Here is a 22,658-nt window from a genome sequence, read left to right as displayed (position 1 = left end):
CCTGACAATATGATAATACTGGCCATATACTGTAACTGTTTGACTATAAGAGATATCAGCATCAGAATTACGAACATATAAGCGATTCTAAGGATCACGATTAGGCTGTCCTTGGATTATCAAAACATTTAAGAATGTCCAATCACAGTATTAGAGATATCAATATTTTCTTCAATGGAAAGAAACACGTGATTCTTATGGCATTAGGACAAGAAAAAAGTCTGAACTAATTCTCGATAAAAGGAAAAATGAAATGAAATCTTTTAAGTTTTACGTCCCACGTTATGTCGGTTAGGCTAAAGAAGACAGTGATGATGACAAATGAATGAAATGGTGGAATGAAGAAAGTGGGAGAACTCCGAGATAACACACGCATACGGTGTTTATCCATCACAAAGCTCACTTGGCACAAGCTGGGATCGAACCAAGGACCCCATGCACCAGAGATGAACACTCTACCACAGAGCCACCGATGCCCATCGATAAAGAGAGTCTGGATAAGAATTTGAGTAGTATCATCAACAGTTTTACAAAAATTAACTTACCTTGCAGTTTATCATATCTTGCTTTCCAAAAAAATAAATGTGTTTTTCATCAAAGAAGCAACTAGACATAAGGAAATGTGAAGCACAACAATTACTGCGTTTATATTCTTTTGAGTGCCAGTGAATGCTTATCGTTGTTCACATTTTCAGTTATATTACGATATTATGTCTTCCAGTTTTTGATAAATTAGTCATGTGAGTGCTTTCTAGACAGTGATCATGGTCTGTTTTTGTATAGCGAAGTTATAAAACTGTGCATTTAATTTTGACTAGCAGGAATGTGAGGTATGTTTTAATATTAGTATTTTTCTCCGTATGTCATGACGACGAAGAGAATAGAAGTGTTTCTGAAATTTTTCACAAGATAAATATACAGGCACAATAAAGTTAATGGTATTATTACGTTAATAATAAATGTGTCAGACATTCTCCTTTTCACAGTTTATAGGATAGCAATAACATATTATGAAAAACATTTTATAATCCTGATATACTGTTTTAAAAGTGTTACAGGATACACTACCTTTAACAAGATTTTGACTCTTCGATATAAGATCTGAAAGAAATCAGTGCTTTGTATACTTGAAGAATATTAATTAACATGTGGTAATGAATTACTCAACTTTTGTACATAGTAACCTTAGTTCTAATTAGCATCTTATCTATCCCTTCACACTCCAATCTCCTATTTCCAGCCTGTCATATATACACATTTTAAATCACAAAGGAAATAAACTGGAAATCCTACCACCGTTTAACTGGTTTAGTGCTCTCGTCTAGCTACGATAAGTAAATAGCCTTCGGGTATACTACACACACAAATAATACATAGCATATGTTTAAGTGTCGATTTCTCACCATAACTATTCTAACGTAGAAAACACGCTGAATATTTATTTAGTTTTCTGAAAACAAATACCGTAGAACTTCCTATATTCAATAAACCTTAAACACAATTAATTTTTATTTTGTTTTCGGCTGTGAAAGTAACAAAAAGTGCAGAATTACAGTAGCTGAAATGCCAGCCTACTATTTACGTTAAGACATTGATGGTATGAATAAATAAAAATGCCCTTTGCGTTATATCACACAACTTTTTAAGTATTATCTGAATGCTATACAAATTGCGTAAGATATTACATTATTATTATTATTATTATTCAACATTATCAACAGCTGAATGGCCCTCGTATTATAGGTACTCAAGACGTTCTGCACTCTCAAATAAAGTTGTTATTTGCTGACAAAATAACTGCTGAACTTTAAGACGCGCAGCTATCTGTACCACAAAATTAACAGTTTACATTTCCGCCATTTCTACACCGACAGAATTCAGGAATATACTACCCATGCCTAGTAACAGAATAATCTAATTTTTTCATATTAAGATTTTCCAGGGTGTTTACTGATACTGGAAATACTTGAATTACCCTGGAATTTAATTTTGATACTGGAAATATACTGAAATTTTGATCCACATACTGGAAAATCATGAAACTGTTAATTTGTCAACAATACTTCTTTGTTATTGTTTTAATAGTCTTTTATGAAACAATTTTGTATTCATTGAGATTGTAAATTTTTTCCAAAGGAAGATTTGTATACATTTTGTAATTAGACATTTAAAGCAATGGGTGGAGAGGAGGGCTGTAAGGAGAGTTGGGAGGCCCTTTAAAAATGATCAAAAATCATTGTATTTCAAAAAATCAAGGTTAACTAAATTTATTAAAAATAAAATATTCTTTTGATGGTAAAGCAGTTACAAACCTGAAATCATCAAAAAGTGATTATTCCTAAAGAACTTTAAAAAATCATTGTATTAGGTACAGGAATTTTTCTGATAGTTATACTGAATATACTGGAATTTTGAAAATGAAACTCAGTAGACACCCTGTTTTCAAATCTTCAATTCATTTTACAAATGTGTGACATTATCAATATAAAATATACAAAAAGCGTACCTGGCCATGACAATTTGAATCCAAAAATTTTTTTTACAATATTTCGCTCAGTCTTTGTAAGCCTTATCAAGTGGTAAAGACTAAGGTAAAAATGTATTATTAAAGCCATCGCTTCCATACTGAAGAATAATAGATTGCTGAGAGTTGTACACTTTTTCCTGTTTCAGATGTCCGAATAAACTCCTACTACTCTTTTGAGCGATCGTGTATCAATTGGCATAAACACGAAGTTCCTTGCTACGTCTAACGAATACGTTGTACCAGATACTCATAATATTAATTAGTGGTTCCACTGACTCTCAAACTATGTTTTATTTACGTTCTTATAACCTACTCTTTTACACTCGTCTCTCTCACATTGGAATAATTGAATGAATAGGCTCTCTTTTAGTTTATTTAAATTCGTTTACATATCTCTCAACTAATCTTCGCAAATTTACATAATTACAACCAACATTATTTTTATTAATTTGCTTTACATAATTCCAACCAACATGATTAATTTGCTCATATGTTACATACGTCTTTTTGAGCCCTTTCTTCCCAACTCATAATGCATCTATCAACACCCACATATATTTTACTGAAGAAATATTAAATCAAATCAAGACTCACGTCCTCTGTTGATAGAAATTAGTTCTTCAACATCTCTCCTGAATTCAGTAGCTTTGTTTACGAAGTATATTTATCACAGCTATTATTATAAGATGAAATTATGTAGCGTAGTCGCTAACGCTCTCGCCTTCGGTGCGAGTGGTCCCGGATTCGATTTCCGGTGGGGGCACTCGGTCTCAAAAGTGTAAGAAGCTCAGGTCAACCACCTTGAATGAGGTTTTCCTGGGTTTTCCTCATTCTCACCAGGCAAATGCCGGTGTGGTACCTAACATATAGGTCCCAGGCCGTTTCCTTCCTTCCCTTTCCCCGGATAATGTGCTCGCCGACGGACGTCATCCCTCATATGTGACAGGCTAAATGACCATAGATGCCGAAAGCCCAGAAATCTAAATCCTAGATGAAATTATGATGCAGTAATAGTTTGAAAGGAATACAATTAAATCTCGAATCCTTCAGGGAAAATCCTGCGACTTTTATTTCATTTATTTATTTTTATCAATATATTTATCATATTTAATCTATTAAAACACATTCAAAAATACACATTTGTTGATAACTACATCAATCCAGTATTGAAATTATACATTTAGCTCCCAGTTTAGATAATTTCGGTCATGGAATACTTCAATTGTAACATGTTTTATATGTCAAATTGCTTGAAAAATTAAGTAATTTTTAGAGCTTGTATTATATGCTCTACACTAGCGTGGAGAAATAAATATATCATAAACAAGAGAAAATTATATAAACTCAGCCTTGAATAAATACATACCAGCTTTTTTGAACTTTTCCAGCATAATTTTCCTAAGATCAGGACGAACAGCAAAATAACCACCTTGTGGTTCATCCGGCTGCTGCAGAAACCATGGTATATGCTGCAAAATCACTGCATGCTTACATCCATTCACTTCTATGTTTTCCAACTGTGATTCAAGCCATAGCTCCTGTTCAGTAGCTACATCCTCAACATTCGTTGTATTCATGTAGTACTGGGAGTTCAAAGCAATAAAAAACACTCCACCGGCCCAAAATGAGAAAAAATCGTCACCAAATGACGAACGATACCTGCAATCAGAGAAATGTATAAAGAACTATACCATCTAACGCAACTGCGCTGCAGAAATAGAAATTTCATTATTACGCATTAAGAATGTTTTATTTCATGCCATTCTCAGTACTATATGTATTTTATCAATATTACACTACGCCATATTTCACATGTCATATACAGGGTTCACAATGACCTTGGAGGTCAGGGAAAAATTAAGATGATTCAGGGAAATGCTTCAAAATATGTCGAAAGTCAAGGAAATCTACTATATTTCACAGAAAAGTCATAGAGTTTTTTTTTTCAGCTACCCACAGAAGATATAGAAATTATCTCAGAATCATGCAGAGGTGGTTCACGAAGGAAGTCACACTCGTCAAAATTCAAGTTTTATAGCTTTTACACTGACAGAAGTAAACGTATTAAATGTAGTAGTTCTTATATACGACAATTAGTACATTAAGTAAATTTTCTTCCTTTATTTTGAAGCTATAAACTTTACATTAATGAATGGAGGAAAGAACCAATTTTTAACACTAATGCCTGTATTGGTACGAATTCAGCGATACATAAAGAGTGAAAAAGAGCATGACTAGCCCGGTACTCAAACTCGGGATCTTCGGTTTATCGTGACGAAACGTTAACCACTACGCTACACAGTCCGCTCTCTGGACAGCCATATAATCTCTCACTCTTGAAGTTGGTATTGTTGCGAATTTAATGATACACAAAGTGACTGGACTGGAAACGTCGGCGCTGCACCAATAGAGGAACATGTGTGTTATAAATCAGCTGTTTCCTCCATTCGTTAATAATAATGATAACACAGTCAGAGGTGTAACACTGGGTTGTCCATTCACAATTGGAAGTTGAAGTACAAATCATGTTGTCTGAGTGAAATAACACCAACTTTAAGAATGAGTGCATTGCTCTTCAGGGAGTGGACTGGGTAGCGTAATGGTTAACGTATCGGCACGGTACGCCGAAGTTCTCGGTTCGAGTTCCGGTCGTCATGAATTTTTTTTTCTTTGTGTAATATATAAAACTTTAATTTCCTACGCTGTGACTTCCCTCACGAGTTGTCTCTGGAATCAAGGCAGATTCCAAAAGAAGATGATACGAAAAAGAGTCAAAACAAAATTGTTTCTATAACGTTTCTATAATAAAGAAGTTTAGGAGCGCCGAAAGGTGGTGATAGTTCAGCTTTTGGAAGAACAACAAATTAAGTCAAAAATTCAAATGATACAGAAGAAAAATGAGTTAGGTTTGTTACTTGTAGATAATGTTTACTTGTTTTTGTTTATGAGTGTATTCAGAATGCCGAGATATTAAAGATATTGTTCTGTATAACTATTGTTTGGTACTAGTGTTTTATTGTATTACAAATATCGGAAATTTGCCTAATAAGTATTTATAGGAAAAAAAAGTAAGTATGTTTACATTGTATTGAAAAATATAAATGGGATCGTTGGACTGCTATGAGAATGGTGGAGCCAGATTAAAAACTTATTTTTTGCTTTTTTTCAAATCTAACCATACATGATATTGTTAGCGGTGTTGCGGGTCAGTGAAACTTTACTTTTTCAGTCATGGAAATTAATACCTGAATTTGAATGTGAACCTTGAAATTGCTAGAAAAACTAAGCAATTTTTAGAGATTATTTTATATGCTCTAAACTAGCATTTCTCAACCTTCTCTCAAGTGAAAACCACTATTATCACCCAGAATGTTTTAAGGACCACAATACTTTTGTCCCCTTCGAAAGTAAATTTATCCTTTTTTATTAATTTATTTGAGCACATGTTAATATATGTATATTTATATTGTTAAAGTAATATTAATTAATATTCGTTTAATTTTATTTTGGTATTAACAGAAGAAAAATACAATATTAGTTTCTATTATTAATTATAATTGAAGGTTATCAAGAATATCTGAAAGAGTAGAAAGGTAATAAATTCCATAAAATGTCAGTCCTGAGAGAGGAAGTGAGAGACGCTTGCTTTTATAATTTCCTAATTCTGTTTGAGATTCTCAACTACGTATAATATGTGGTACGGTATTTATTTGAATTTTTACTTTTCCTTTTTGGACTAATGTTCAATCAAAAAAAAAAAAAAAATACTTCGAGAACCACTTGCAGTCTGCGAACCATAGTTTGAGAAACGTGCTCTAGGCTGGAGGAACACGAACACGGATGTGGATCTAAATTTATGTTAAATGTGGCTGCCATTTCTCAATAAGTGCAAAATTTTGAAAGAAAAATAAATAAATAAATTATGGAGGACAAATAATTTTTTAATAAATTAATAAATTTGCTTGAGGTAAAATTGCCTTTCACTACTATTTTGATATACCCTGCGCTGACTCCCCAGGAAATTTTAATGTATAATTTTTATTTTATTTTATTATTCTATATAGTTTTCTGCTTTGTTTAACCACATGTCGTAAATCTTCATATACCTGCTTCTTTCCTTCATTTTTTAAATTTATTTTTAACCTTTTACTTTCTAGAAAATCAAAAACGCAAGCGTTTGTAAATTCGGAGCATTTTAACACGGATTCGGAGTAAAGATTAGACAGCAATTATGTGTTTCTCTCCTGTGTTCTCTCTTTCTTTTTCAACGTAAGAACATGACTATAAAAACTCTGCAAAATAAATATGCCCAAGTTTTCTTTTACTTACCACTCCAGGGATTCCTTAGTTGGAATATCACCTACATCGTGATTGCCACTCAAAAATACAAGAGGAATTTCGGGATTAAGCTCCAGAAACAATTTTTTGAAATCCAACTCTTGTTGAATTCGAATATCTCGCTCTTCATCTAGAAGAGTAAAGTAAGAAATATGAAAAATAGTATAGTGTCACTGTTAGGAGAATACAAACAACAATAAGTACAATCTGCTTTACCAGAATAAAAGCTCTCACTTATTACCGGCAACGAACGACATACTTTTCAGCGCCATACAAATTAGTTTTTTACTAATTTCTCGAAAACTACGCATGCGAATTTGCTCTAAAGCATGCCATCTTATTCAGCTCGATATGACCTGTCAATTAATATATACGTTTTACGTTTAAAATATATCATCATCATAGGTATTCTACCATTATTGGCAGGTCACTTGCTGCAACTGAGAAGTTTCTATGCTCTACGGTCTTCCGCTAACCTCCTCGTCTTCACGTACGATATCTCAGTTTTGATATCGTCCATTAATTATAATCCTCCCTCTTTTTCCTGCCACCATACTCTCTAGCACGTCCCACACGAAACAGTTCCTTCTTAACCAATGTCCCAATCAGTTTCTCTTCCTCTTCTTAATATTTCAAATTGTCATTTTCCCCCCACTATTTCTAACACCCTCTCATTCGTTTTCCGCTCGAGCCAACTAATTCTCTCCATTCTTCTTCACATACACATTTTGAAAGTTTCCTGCTTCGTTTTTCATCATTTTTGCGTAATGTCTATGTTTCTGATCTATAAAGTACAATCCTCTACACGAAGCACTTTATGATTCTTTTTCTAAACTGTTCAAAGTTTTTTTAAAGGTTTCTTTCGCCACTCCTATCCTTGCTTTTATTTCACGTTCACACTTCATATCACTAATAATCAGTGGCGTATTTAGGGGGGGGCTTCCGGGCTTAAGCCTCCCCCCGAAATCTTACTTACTATAGTAAAATATATGAAATATCTTGCAGAATTTTCACATTTTCAGGCAAAGCCCCCCCCCCCGAAAGTTAGCAAAGCCCCTCCCGAAACAAAATCGTAAATACGCCGCTGCTAATAATAATATTTGCCTTCACTACGCAAAATATATTATAGTTAGGGATGTACCGATATATCGTTATCGGTGATATCGGCCACTTTTGGGAGTATCGGTATCGGTAAATGGACACCGATATTTACCGAACTATTTTCAATTTGTTTAATATTAACAGTTACACTTATATTTCATCGATTTTATTATGCATGTGTACGCCTTGATTTGCACTAATCGTAGTCAATTGATAATTTTAGTCCCTCCATAAAAAATACTGGTGAAGAAAAGCCAAAGGCCCTCAGTCAGGATCATGGGCGCCCGAAGAAAATTTTCTAGGGAGGGTCCATTACATGGTTGCTATATTACGTCTGGTATTTAATACACGTGGTTTGCTATATTATGTATACATTTTCGTGAGCCAGGCGGGCCGGACTCACCCTGCCCTCCCCCTTCGGGCGCTTATGATCAGCATAGCAGACCCGTTATTTGAGTCCCAAACGAGACAGAGGTTTCGATTCAGAAAAAAATGTTATGGAAGAAACTCACAAGACGCTCATTTTCTCATTATTTTCTCCTACTTACTGGTTAAAGTTAATAAATAATTTTATCATTTTCGACTTCGCTTAAGAAACCCACTTACTTTTAAGGTACACACAGCAACACCTGGTTCACCAGGCATAATTTTATAAACAATAAAAATTTGTAATGGTAGTATCCGTTTACATTATATGTATGCAGGGGCGGCGATTAGGGGCAGTTGCCCCCACTTTTTTGAAGTAACCCCTTAATGTATATGGTTTAATTTGAAAATGTAAAGTTTTTGTACGTATTACTGGTTCATAGAAAAAATAGTGCTATATAATATTTGTCGTGGCATGAGTACGTATTGGTTATTTGTCTTCCCGTGGTGTTAAGAAAGCTACATGAATTGCGTTTTAATCGCTACGGAAAATGCCCCAAATTTAACCTTTTGGAGCGCAATAATTCCAGCGTACTTTCATTTCTTCTTACAAGATCTCGATATTAGTCAGCCACTTTGAAACTAATTTAGAGAACATTTCGCAAAACAAGAAAAGTTTTTCACAAGTTATTCTTTAATTTCACAAAAAATCGACAGTTCCTAAAATGTCATTTCTTCTTTCTAAGAGCAAGGAATATTGATTAAAAAGAGAGTAATAAGAATCAACTTCTACCTTTTCCACTGTTTTGCCACAGCATTTATGGTATTCCGCAGTTACAAATTGGTGGTGAAAGAAAAAAATGTTTCTTTTTTCACTAGTAGACACAACAATGCCTTTTCGCAGACGCAGCGAAGCTCTTTTCGTTGGATTTTTTCTTTGAACAGAAAATAAGAAAGAAACAGTTGAGAATACTGGAAGAGCAGTGTCAGAACGAACTTTAAAAAAAAAAAGAAATTTTTTTTTTCGAAATTTGTATGAAATTGTATATTAAATGTATTTGATTAAATTCAATAGATAATACATTTACAAATTTGGAAACTGCGTATTAGGGAATCTATTGAATTAGCTATATTGAGCTGTCACTTTTTATCACCGTATATATATATTGAAATGCTGATATAATTAGTGGTCACCGATTACTACTTGTTAACAAAATGTTCACCATCCTCTTAGGTATTGATCAACACCAATATCATCTTTCTATGACTTAAGGTTCCCGAGAAATGGCTCCTTAAATCTCCCGAAATCGGAATTTTGGCCAATATCTTGGGAACAGTAAGTCACAGAGAGATGATGTTGGTGTTGATCAATACCTTAGAGGATGATGAACATTTTGGTATCAAATAATGACCGTTGGCCACTGACTAACTGGCCATTTGTCAGATCAAACAATTTTCCAGACAGAATTTTAAGATGTTCATGAGCAAGGAATCAAATCTCTTCTTAGATCTTCGTTGTTTAAGAGTACAAAACGCTAGTGCCTACTTTCGTTGCTCTTGTCAATTTACTTAATAAAATATGATATACAATACACGGTATTTTAACTGAAAAAGTAGTATCCTATTAATTATACAACCTTTCGTCAAACAGTGTTAGAAACAATCAAGAAAACTAACATTGATACACAAATGTTCAGATCATGTCTTGCTTCTCCCCACTTTAAACGTCCAATCGCCGCCACTGTATGTATGTAGTAGAGACTAATAAATGCAATGTAACTGTCAAAGAACATTAACACTCTAAATATCAATCACTAACTCTTAGAATTAAGCTTACACTATATAAATATTTGCTGCATTTTAATTCATTTTATGTGAGTTCGATTAAATTTAGAGGAAATATATTTTTTGTGTGGAATGTAATACAAAACTCTGCTTTTTGTCTTTGTATGTAAAATTTTGGACTTATATCTAATATACCCTATTATAACGTAGATCATTTTATTATTCTGAAAATTCCTGATAATATATAAGAAATATGTCCAAAAGTATCGGTATCGGTACCGACAGTATCGGCCTCTTAAGTATCGGTGAAAAAGTGGTATCGGCACATCCCTAATTATAGTTAAACAAAAATTAAAGTTTTAGAGTTTATCGTAACTTTGGGGTGTATCTCATTAACTATGGTGTATATGTCATGTTGCTAATGTCATATTGAAGAGCTTAGTCATAATATATTTCAGTATCAATCTCATTTTAAAAGACGCCAAAGATATAAAAGACGGACCTCAATTCTCGGGTTTGTATCGAGATATTGTGTATGCTCCCACCACGGTTTCAACCTGTGACCGAAACTGAGCTCTTTACCCAACTGAGCTATATATAAAGAAGATGGAGCTATTTTCTGTGTACTCCAATGTTTTTATAATATAAACCAAAATAATTTGCATAATTGTGGATTGATCTTACCTTGTCCTCTTTACAAAGAGAAACTGAAGCATGAGTTTCTATGGATGGACGAAACCAGTGGAGTACAAGGAATTTCATCAAGAAGGGACAGTTCAGGCATTCAAATTCATATAGTTACCGATTTTTCGTATATATATACTCATGCAATCTTAATATGACTAATATTTAATTTTTTCATAACTTGTTCATGTGAGGGGGGGGGGGGATTAGACAGAGTTTATAATAATCATGTTTTAGTAGCGGTGTAATAGTAGAAGCATTGAAAAACGGCCCAAAGAAAGCCTGAAATAAGCTTGCCATTATAATTCTCAAGTCCGAGATGCAAGATAGGAACATTTTTTTAAAAATAATAAATATTCATCCAATAGCTTCCATTAAAAAAAATAAATAAAAAAAAACTTACTTCATCTTCTAAAATTAAATGTTCATTATAATTATTATATAGTATTCATTATATCATCAGTATTACGTATAATTTACAGTATTATCACCGAACATTATAGAGATTCCTATGCTGACATGTGCAATCTGAACCGTTAATGAAATATATAATATCCACTTTCTCACTGCTTTTGGTAGATGGCCTATTGTTTGGACAACAATGTTACCAAATTTTGTAAACAAATACTTACGAGGTATGGCGTCACACAAATCACCGCACACAGCAAAGAATTTGGGTCTTGGTCTCATACGATTTATCTTTTCGATTGCTTTTTTCGTTAAAGCAATCTCCTTCTCCCAACCTGGTTTAGGATTCTTCTCTATGTAACGCTGAATAAGTCCTAATTGTGGGTCAGCACCTTGGATAAAATAAAAAGGCTCTTGCCATTTGGACTCATTTGCTGTAAAAATCAAGAAAAAATAATTTATTTCTTCTTTATCACAAAAGCGCTTGCAGCACTATTATTAAATAAGCTTTTCATGTTAAATTCTTATTAGTGTATAATTTTACATTTAAAGGTCTTCACTACAGCGAAATTAAACTACCGCTAATTTTTGAGTTTTTCTGTAATATCTTCAAATCAAATAAAAATATTCGAAAAGCAGAAACGTAATGAACTAGACAATACGATTTTGCATGTGATACCTTTATCACAATTCATCTATCCGCTTTTGGTATCACGCTATTTACAGAACCCGCAAAAAATACTAAATCTATCTACAGTTGCAAATCGAGAGCAGATAGATGAGTTGTGATAACGGTATCACATGCACAATCGTATTGTCTAGTTCACTACATTTTCGCTTTTCGAGTATTTTTATTTGTTTTGAAGATATTACAGAAAAACTCTAAAATTAGCGATAGTTTAATTTCGCTGTAGTGAAGATCCTTAAGGCTAAGGAGAAAATGAAATGAAATCTTAAAGAGTTTTACGTCTCACGATTATGCCGGCTAGGCTAAAGGAGATGGTAATGATGAGAAATGAAGAAAGTGGGAGGAAACGGGAGAACCTCGAGAAAACCCACGCACACGGTGTTTGTCCACCACAAGGTTCACTTGAGGATAAGGAAAAGATCTGATACTGATAATTACAGTAAATTTTAGAAAGATGTATCATAATTTCTTCCCTAAAATTATCATTACCTTCTGAAGGAATTTCTAATGTACAATGAGACAACATATTAAAATTTAAGAAACAGAGAAATGCTCTCTCTGATTTTCCTAATACAATCTTGCTTAAAGATGCTGCATTGTTCATCTGTATTTTAATAAAATTTAGCTTATTCTTTTAAATTGCTTACATCCCTTTATATTGTTTATCATGTATCATATCTGCAAAGAACGACCCATTAAAAATTCTACTGTATGTCATGTAAGTACATTGCTCTGTCTTGGTCACGTCACTATGGGGTGGGGTGGGGTGGATATCAGCATTCTTTACCTCTTTCCAGTTCGATGGTAGAAAATAACTGAATGAACCTTGAATAAAATTCTGGGGACACAGTGGCTCAGCGGTAGAGCGCTTACCTCTGGTGTATGGGGTCCCTGGTTCAATCCCGGGACAAGTAAATGTGAGGTGGACAATATCATGTCCGTGGGTTTTCTCGGGATACTCCCGTTTCCTCTCACATTCTCATTTCACAAATTCTTCTATCATCATTCACTTGCCTTAATCACCCTCTTCCTCAGCCTAAAGCCATAAACGTGGGACGTTAAACCGAATGATCCATTCTATTTCATTTAATTTTGAATAAAGTCCTGCGCAAAGCAGAAGTGGATCATTCTTAATTGTAAATGAAATGAAATGAAATCTTTAAGTTTTACCTCCAACGCATATGCCGGTTAGGCTAAAGGAGACGGTGATGATGAGCAATGAATGAAATGGTGGAATGAAGAAAGTGGGAGGAAACGGGAGAACCCCGAGGAAACCCACGCACACGGTGTTTGTCCACCACAAAGTTCACTTGGAGGGAACATTCTTAATTGTCTCTATCTAAGATTAATTGTCTGTGGTGTGGGATCAGCATGAGAAACGGAAGGCTAGACTAACCAAGACGAGAGGTATGGGTATTAGAGATGTCTCTAGGCATACTATAATTTTCACCAAAGGCAAATAGACACATTTGCCATTGAAAGGGAAATAAATCCATACGGAGAAGGTAAAACCTAGATATGATCTTTTATTTAGATAAATACTAGTACGTTCGCACATCTCTAAAGCTTTGTAGCTCTCGGATAATTCCTGCTGATACCAAATAAATAATATAGAAATAACTTAAAAGTTAATAACAAGGATATCTGAGGCAAAATACAAAAAAGAAGATTACAGTGATATGGTTATATCAAGAGAGTTGATTTTGAGTTTAATGTCTCTTTTAGCAGCGAGGCTATATGAGACAGGACCCACCGATTAACGTGGAATCCGAACAATATGCGCTTCCGCCGGGAATCGAACCCGGGTCTCCCGCGCCAAAAGCGCGTATGTTAACCGCTTAGCCTCGAAGGAGCTGCGGTTACATCAAGAGAAGAGATGAGGATTATCTAGCCAACGAAGTGGAAAAATGGTGGTGAAAGGCAAGTGATTTGTGTATCTGAGGAAGATGGAAACGAAACGTCCAAAATATCCACGCAGCGTAAGCGGGGAAAAATCAATGAAAAAAAAAAAAAGGATGTGTACTTCGCTTAGTACTCCAAAATAATGGATATAATGCTTACTCAGTCTAAAAATATAATTAAAAAAGATACTAAATAAGCAGTAAGAAAATAAAATCCCCTTACCTTCGTTAAAGCTCAGGTGTTTCCGATCTTTAGTGAACACCTTCCATGCACTTACATCTGGACTCTCAGCCATTGATCCTTAAAAAAAAAAAAAAAAAAAAAAAAAAAAAAAAAAAAAAAGCTTTCTGAAGTAAATGTTATTTGGACTAAAACCAGGGAAAAAATAATGATTATAAGATGTTGTATAAGTACAATTGTCCATTAATTATTGACTATCTTTTTCCTTATCTTGAAGACATTGCATTTGAACGAAACGCTACTTATTTTGTGTTTCATTATGAATAGTTTCACATCCCAAGTTTTGGCAGTAGAGAAAGGGAGAAATTCAAATTAAATAATAAAGACAAAGAAAATAGAATTAACTCAAGAAACGTATATATGTGAATATTGAATGTTATATGGATCTAAGCTTTCTCCTGTACAATGTGAAATAATTAAATTAAGTACATTGTCAAAAAAAAAAAATGAACTTTAATAAATAAATAAAAAAACAACTGTTTGAACTTGCATTATTAAGACTGTGCGCTGAGCTTATCCCCATTTTTTTTACTTTAGTGACCTTAAAGACAATGTAGAATATGAAAAATATAAAATGCTATTAAATAAACTAATAACCATTTCCAAACCTTTTCTTATAGACTAAGAATGTGGGTGTCAGTTTATCACATAATTGTTGGGCACACCCAAATTTATGCACTATACGAATGGTCCTGACAACTATTATTAGCTCATGTTGTAAGGATCCCTACAATTCAGTTTACCATTCCTTCAAGCACGTGTTATAACCATAGAATACGTGTTATTGTCTATAGCCATCAATTTAAGCAGACAACACATGAAGTAAACAGAAGGACACGAGGCCTGCACGACGAAACCCGAGGAGAAACGAGACACTCAGAAATCACCTCACCTAATCTCTGGTAGCTGATTTGGGCGAAGGAGATTCTCAGCTACAACTTACTCTTGAAGGCCGCATTGGACAAAAGGGGGTATCCTCGTGAGACCAGCTCCTTTAGTTAAGGAGATTCCTTTTACAACGGCTTGGAGGCCGAATTGGGCAAAGAAGTGTCCGTACAAACCTAATCTTTACTTTCATCAAGACCGAGGCCACTTTACGTGCTCTCAGGTCCAATATTGGAAACACTTATTTATATTACAAGAACTTTGTAATTAATTTTCTAGAGAATCATTTTATAATAAAATTGGTGGAAGGAAAAATCCCGGACTATTATTGTCTCTACCAAATAGACATTACAACATAATAGCGTTTTACAGATACCATCTGACTTACTTTCAACATTTGTATGTTCTTTATTGTTTTTTACGTGATTCACTAAAATTCAAAGAAGTTGATATGATCTTAGTGAAAAGCCTCAAGATCCTACCATCACACAATACGAATCAAGATTCTGGTTCCCGACTGGCATTCATTTGTGTCTTAGAATGGTCAGAAATACTGTATTTTCGTGTTTTTAAGTAAAATATATTTGATTCAAATCAAAGATTTCTTTTTTTAGAAAAGTCATTTGACTGAAATCAATCGACCCTGACAAAATACATAAAAAACTGAATCTTCATGGATGCATCAGCGACACGCTCAGTCAGCAATTTGATAAATAATATAAGTATATGGGGTAAAATTATTACTTAATCAACTTAAAGCTACCAGCAAATTACCTCAATGTGCAAGCTACTAATAACTAACTTTGTAGTTATCGACAAAAGTTTTTTTCTTTTTTTCGTTTGAAAAAAATTAGTTTCGTAAATACCTTCACAATGGAAGGACAATTTGAATACAGTTTTCAGCAAAGTAAAAAGAATGTAATTTTCCGTACTTTCCAGGCATACCACTATTATTCCCAAAATAAATTTTACCAAACGGAAAGAACTTCTTTCGCTGACTGTACAGCTGAGAAATACATAAGAAAGAAAGAAAAAAAAAACTCATTGTTCGACGTAATATTATAACAAACTGACTTCGCGTATATGTTGATTAACAACTAAAAATAAATTATATTTATGTTGACTGAAATAGTATGCATTAAAAAGCATTGTATTCTTTTACTATAAAATATGAAACGATACCTGCATGACTATGTTATACCAACATTGTTCTAATATGAGTCGGGATGAATTGACTTGGATTTAACAGTCTTTTTCGGCACCAAGGTCTAGAAATGAAACCTTTTAGTTTTACGTACGGAGGTCTAGAAGCCGGGACTTCTGTATAAAGTGAGGTCCGAATTATTATTCGGGTTCGTATCCGAGGCAAGTAGCTTCCCCAGAATCGAACTCAGGACAATGAATAGAGAAGTCACACGCGTTAGCCCTCGGCCGCGAACAGGTAACGACTTCTATACCACTTTGCACATTGTACATTTAATATGGTCTCCAGAACTATTCCGAATCCAATATAGAGTAATGTAATTAATCATATGTTTGCTTAAGCCTAGTGCAATTGGCGCTTGCCATCACTATAGATGTCGTGCGAAATACATAGTCAAAAAGTTGGCTGAAAATTCAGTTAAATAAATAGTTTGCATTTGTAATCTTATTCTGAACATAAATATTGAAGATTATATGCTAGGAATTGCTAGGAATATGAAGAAATTGCTAGGAAATATGTAATTGAGGAGAGTAAATTCATAATTGCAAGACCAATATCCGATGAGAGAATTTTACATTTTAGAAATTCATTGAATAGTGTAAATTGGTTGAATGTGTTAACTGGACCTATATCTATAAAATCAGCTAATAAAACGTTTGAGCGTTTCATGCAAGTTTTTTTTAATGTGTTTAATACATCTATTCCTCAAAGGAAAGTTAAAGTTAAGACTAACAAAAAGAATATAAAAAAAATAAATGGTAATACAAATTGGTATACTACCCAACTTGCAACTATGAAATGTACAGTTATGTCATTATTAGCATTATACAGATGGGATAAAAAAGAAAACAACAAAGAAAAGTATTTGAAAGCAAAAAAGGATTATAAATTAGCGTTAAAGCAAACAAAAAATTTATATAATGTAGCAAAAATTGAGGCAGAACCCAATAAATGTAAAGAGGCTTGGAAATTAATTAACGAGGTAGCTAAAGTTGGTAATAGGGATAGTATACCCATTTCCCCTGATGAGCTTAACACATTCTTTATTAAATCGGTTGAGGAAATACGAAAAAATACAAATGTAGGGGTCTTTGATGTAACAGACCGATTACCGGTTTGTTTACATTGGATCCGTATTGTTATGTGTACCGGTTAAAGTCGAAGTTGGTTCCCGCATAATATTACTGTGCCCAGTTTTGTTACGTGTAAGTTTACACTAATTTAATGTTAATTCGTTTTATATTGTTAGTATAAGGAATGGCACAAAAGAATACATGTACTCAATCTTGATATGAAGTACGCACGTGAACTCATCCGGAAAGTTAAATTAAAACTTTGAGTATTATTATTTAAAAAAAAAAAAAAAAAAAAAAAAATCCAGTTTTACCGATTCACTTCAAACCATGTAACCGTTTCTTCACAGTTTATATAGTATTTTGGAACAATTAATATAAATAAAACTGAATATTACTGAATTTTTAGCTTAAAAACTTACCGAATAATTTAAAATAGCTGTGTTATTAGATTTTATTCATTTGTGAGTCATCTAGACGTTCACTTGTTACACTATATTACTGCTGATATGGCGATCCCTCTGGTTATTGCCGCAAGAGGGCGTTCGAATCGCTATAAGTGAAGCTAACAATTTGAAATATGGCGGATTAAGAGTCATCATAAGTCGCTTGTTGCTATGGAGAAAAATTAAATAGTCACCTGAAATAACTAAGAGGATATTTATAAATTACCGTACGAAATTCTTGGTAAGTTAGATATTAAAAATAGATATAGAGATTCATGATTTTTACAGTTAGGTTCTTGTATCGATATGTATTTATGGTAAAATTATGCGAATTATAATCAAAGAGAATAGTAGAAACCGCGTTTATAGAGGCCTGGCTACGAGTGTAAGATGACGCAGTAAATTGATAGATTTCTGTGTGGAAGAACGATGGCTTGTTAGCTCCTCCAAAAATTTAGAAATTCTGTAACTAAAAGTGTAATTCGGCCTGTAACCTAGTCAAAATCGTGATTTAGACTAACCTGAGATGTTATTTGGAAGAAATAGATACGGAGGAGTCTAACAAAAGTCAAAATTTAGTGAAACCTTTTTCGGCTACAAGCCATCGAATGTCATCTCCGCCATTATTAGACATATGCAGTAATGGAGTGGGAGATGTAACTTATCGAAGTTGATTGCGGCGGCGTACCGGAAAGATATTCTACGTTCGTGGAGTGTGTAGCCGGTGTACCGAAGGAGTCATCTTTCGATTTTTTTAAAAAAAAAAAAAACGCAAGTAGTTGAAACCTACTTTGCGAAGTTCGATCACCTTGTGGACTGAGAGGTTGGACTTACATAACCTGTGGAACCTTTTGAAATGGTAACCTCTTCTCTTTGTTTTTCTTGCTTAGTCATGGAGTTCTTCGAGATTACTATGTTTAGTTAAATCGAAGGGCGTTACGCGTCTCTGAACTTGTCAATCGTCATCATCCACCCATACTACAAGCATGTATAATTGAATTACTAAATCTTATGTGTGTCTCTACGTAAATTTGAAAATATGTATGTTGATATTAGGGTAATATTTTACTTTGTACGTACCTTTCGATGACAATGTACCTTGAAAATTTTGAATATTTAGGTTAGATCGGTTATGTTAAACACATTAATGAATTATGTCTCGTGATGATGCCTTATTTTATGAAATATTTGTTGTAGGTTAAGTTAGGTCTAATTTGCAAGTGTGTGATCTATAGTATCTATGTAGGTTAGGTTAGGAGATTCTCTTTTACCCGTGTTTCTAAATTTAATACGTGCCTTTTATATATTGCAATGTGATATATGCTATTTTGTGGGGAACCTTTACTATGAACGCACATACGAATATTCCGTGTCTGAGAATTTAAGTATTTCGTAATTCATTTCATTTGCTTCAATACTGCTTCGTGATGTATGTCAGTCGTAAACATTAAGATGAAATTTCTTTGAGAGTGCTCTAATATATTAAAGTGTCTTTAGTCGTATTTGTAATATATGCGTGTAGGTTAGATAAAATTTCCATTTCTTATGTGTAAAACCGGTAACAATTGTGATTTGAGCGTGCTTTCCTATATTTTGTCGTGTGTTCCTTTGATATTAATTTGTAATGTATTTTGTATCCGTGCTTGCCATATTTTGTCGTGTGCATATTCAATACGTGTAATGTCGGTAAAATTATATGTCGAACTTATTTTGTCGTGTGCCCTTTTATATTATCTCTTAATACATTAGTGGTTTAAATCTTGTTTCGTATGTATGATCTCATTTCGTTGCACCATATATTTAGTTTTGTAGGTTAGGAAAATTTGAATATAACATGTCCTCCGATGTTAATATCGTATCTTGATGAGTGCGAGTAATAGATCTGTGCCGATGCGGGAGAACTTCGCTCTGGACATACATCCGGAGTTTGACATTACTGTTTATAAAATACTATTTCGTGCTGTGGTTGTTTATTTTTCAGTTAGGTAGATATGTACTTTGAACGTGCCGTGGTTACAGTGCGGAATTAAATGTTCGTGCCTATATACATATATATTTGTCTCATCGAAACCGATAATATTAAAATATGTTTTTTTTTTTCTTAACTTGCTTTGCTCTTATGCGTATCCATCCTTCTAAGTTTACTTAGTTGTAAACGAAGATAAAAGGGTAAAAATGATAATAGTTCTTTAAGAGGCGTTTCAATAATTGAACCCTGTCGATTATATGTAATTTTTTTTTTCTTTCGTTCTCGCTAGACATTTGTAAATATATCACTTTCATTATTAGTAGTGTTTTCATATTAAATGTGTTATGCGAACAATGCATAGATTAAAGTAAAGCAATGCATGATGCTACTCATTTTTTTTTATTATTAAAAAATGGAGTTGTAGTAGCGATGATATTGCCTATGGCTGCATAATTTACATGTTGTTTAATGAACGACAGGAATATGATAAGTGATGAACGCCTAATTAGAAGGGATGGATCGTTAATTTTTCTTTGAGTAATAATATGTTCTATATGTACTAACGAAATATGTTCGAGAATCATGTTGAAGAATCTGGATATGTTAAAGCAATATAACAATGTCATTGCATAAAAATGTTAATGAAGTATCATAGAGATACCACGATCGAGGCAAATGTTTAATGACAACTTTTTTTTTTTTTTTTTTTTAATCTGTTATGATTTAAATTGTTAACAAATTGGCACGAATAAATAGTCATACAAATTCAGCTCTATAATTTCAAAAATAATCTATACAATTAGAATTTATGAAATTTTAATTTTTTTTTTTAGTACTAATTAAGCTAAACAATGTTGACTCTTATTCTTGGTTGGCCACAAAACAAGAATCTGGAAACTTCTGATGATAAATAATAGCTTTATCGTTGTGTCTTTCTTTTCTTTTGCTAAAGCTAATGCAACTTGAACATTAAGTCTAATATAACCTTGAATTTTTTTTTCAATACCCTGAAAACGATTTGTTATATTGACATAACTGAACCGCATTCTAATAGATGGGTACAGAATAATTTAGTTTTTACCGGGGTAACAACCGCAGTGGTTTTAGATATTGTTAAAAGAATGAAGTCCTCGGATAGTGTTGATATTTATGATTTATCAACAACACTAATTCAAAAAGTAATTGATTGCATTGTAAGTCCACTTACATATTGCATAAATAGATGTATAAATGAAGGTACTTTCCCTGACGTACTAAAGCTGTCTAGGGTTGTTCCAATTTATAAAAAGGGAGACAAATATTGTACAGCTAGCTATCGTCCTGTTTCGCTGGTCCCTATCTTTTCAAAAATTATCGAATACATTATAAAAATACAGTTATGTGATTATTTGGAACAACTTAATATAATTAGTGATTCACAGTTTGGATTTAGGGCCGGGAGGTCTACGGTTGATGCTATAGACTCATTAGTAAGCAAGGTTTTACAAGTTTTTGAGTCCAGGGGTTTTGCAAGGGCCACATTCTGTGACCTGAGCAAGGCTTTCGACTGTGTTGACCATACTCTATTATTAAATAAACTGGCGTATTATGGTGTAGGAAATACTGGTCTAAATTTATTCAGGACTTACCTTAAGGATCGTAGGCAAGTGGTATATGTGGGAAGGGAAAAGTCACAAGTTGCACAGGTTGTATGTGGTGTACCGCAAGGCTCAGTACTTGGGCCTTTGCTTTTTACTATAATGGTTAATGACTTACCAAATTGTGTAACTAGTCACTCAATTTTATATGCAGATGACACAACATTTCTCAGTGTTAGCCACGACTTGGAAAAATTAGAAGAAATCACAGAAAGAACACTATCTGAAGCTGGATCGTGGTTTAAGACGAATGTTTTTTTTTTTTTTTTTCCTTAATGAAGGTAAAACGAAACATTTAAACTTCAGTTTAAGAGGTATGGCAACCGAGAACAATTTGGACAGTGTAAAATTTTTGGGCATTATTATTGATAACAAATTATCATGGGACTCTCATATTCAATATATTACAGGAAGACTTTCATGAGTTATATATTTGATAAAAAATTTGAGGAATCAGGTACCAGAAAACTATGTAAGATCCGCATATTTCGCGTTTTTTCAAAGTATCTTACTATATGGTATACTGTTATGGGGAAATGGTAGCCATGTGAAGGACGTTCTGTTGTTACAGAAAAAAGTTGTGAGAATAATGATGAATGCAGAGAATACGTGTCATTGTAAACCATTATTCATAAGATTAAAAATAATGACGGTAATCAATTTATATATATACAATGTGTTGATGTACATAAAGGGCAAAACGTCAGAAATACACTATAGGCATGACATACACTCATACAACACTAGAAATAATAGACGTGTCAACGTACCATATTTTAGATTAACAAAATCACAAAATAGCTATGAAGCCATGAGTGTGAGGTTGTATAATAAATTACCTATAGAACTGACACAACTACCTATGGGTAGCTTCAAAAATAGATTATATTCTTGGTTAGTAAAAACACCATTTTATTCAATAGATGAGTTTTTTGAGTACGATAATATTTGATTTTTGTAAGGTAAATAATATTTAAGATATGTTATTGTAGTGAACTTTAGTACTTTAGTACTTATTGTAGATAATGAACAATCACTATTGCTGTACATTATTGTAGTAAGTTATAATTTGACGTTGTCTATGGCTATGTAGCTGATTCGACAATAAAATGTATTATTATTATTATTATTATTATATTTTTACATCTATCCAGTTTAGTTTTATGCTTAGTCATAAGGATTAAATTCAAATTACAAAGATAGTAAAATGAAAATCTACTACTATAAAGCCATGCCAGTTTACTTACCACACAAAATTATAAATAGCAGAGCCAACAAGTGTTAATCCATCACCTTTAATGGAACCGTAAAGAAATAAAATAATAATTAGTACACATTTATTAACAGCCAACAGTTTTAATCCATCACCCTTAATGGAACCACCAAAACATAATTACCACATGTT

The 22,658-nt window shown here is 33.3% G+C and overlaps 1 protein-coding gene across 9 annotated transcripts in view; it reads right to left on the bottom strand.

The window, feature by feature from the left end:
- Positions 1 to 22,658, bottom strand: part of LOC145673021 (serine/threonine-protein phosphatase CPPED1-like) — a 34,406-nt gene that overhangs the window by 7,771 nt on the left and 3,977 nt on the right. For 5 of the 9 annotated variants that reach the window (XM_081742331.1, XM_081742334.1, XM_081742330.1 and 2 more), the window contains exons 2-6: positions 22,501 to 22,546; positions 14,022 to 14,099; positions 11,434 to 11,643; positions 6,857 to 6,995; positions 3,894 to 4,186 (exon numbers count right to left, since the gene is read on the bottom strand). In XM_081742331.1, the coding sequence (XP_081598457.1) occupies positions 3,894 to 4,186; positions 6,857 to 6,995; positions 11,434 to 11,643; positions 14,022 to 14,094 (715 nt within the window). In that variant the 5' untranslated portion in view covers positions 14,095 to 14,099; positions 22,501 to 22,546. Of the gene's footprint in view, positions 1 to 3,893; positions 4,187 to 6,856; positions 6,996 to 11,433; positions 11,644 to 14,021; positions 14,100 to 17,623; positions 17,681 to 22,500; positions 22,547 to 22,658 lie in introns of those variants that run through there. The other 4 variants (XM_081742329.1, XM_081742337.1, XM_081742335.1 and 1 more) reach the window with 2 other exon arrangements.

This window comes from Thermobia domestica, chromosome 16 (assembly GCF_964235325.1).
Source record: "Thermobia domestica chromosome 16, izTheDome1.hap1.1, whole genome shotgun sequence".
Classification (NCBI taxonomy): Eukaryota; Metazoa; Arthropoda; class Insecta; order Zygentoma; family Lepismatidae; genus Thermobia; species Thermobia domestica.
Note: the sequence above shows the minus strand (reverse complement) of the source record. Positions and strands in the feature narration are given on the sequence as shown.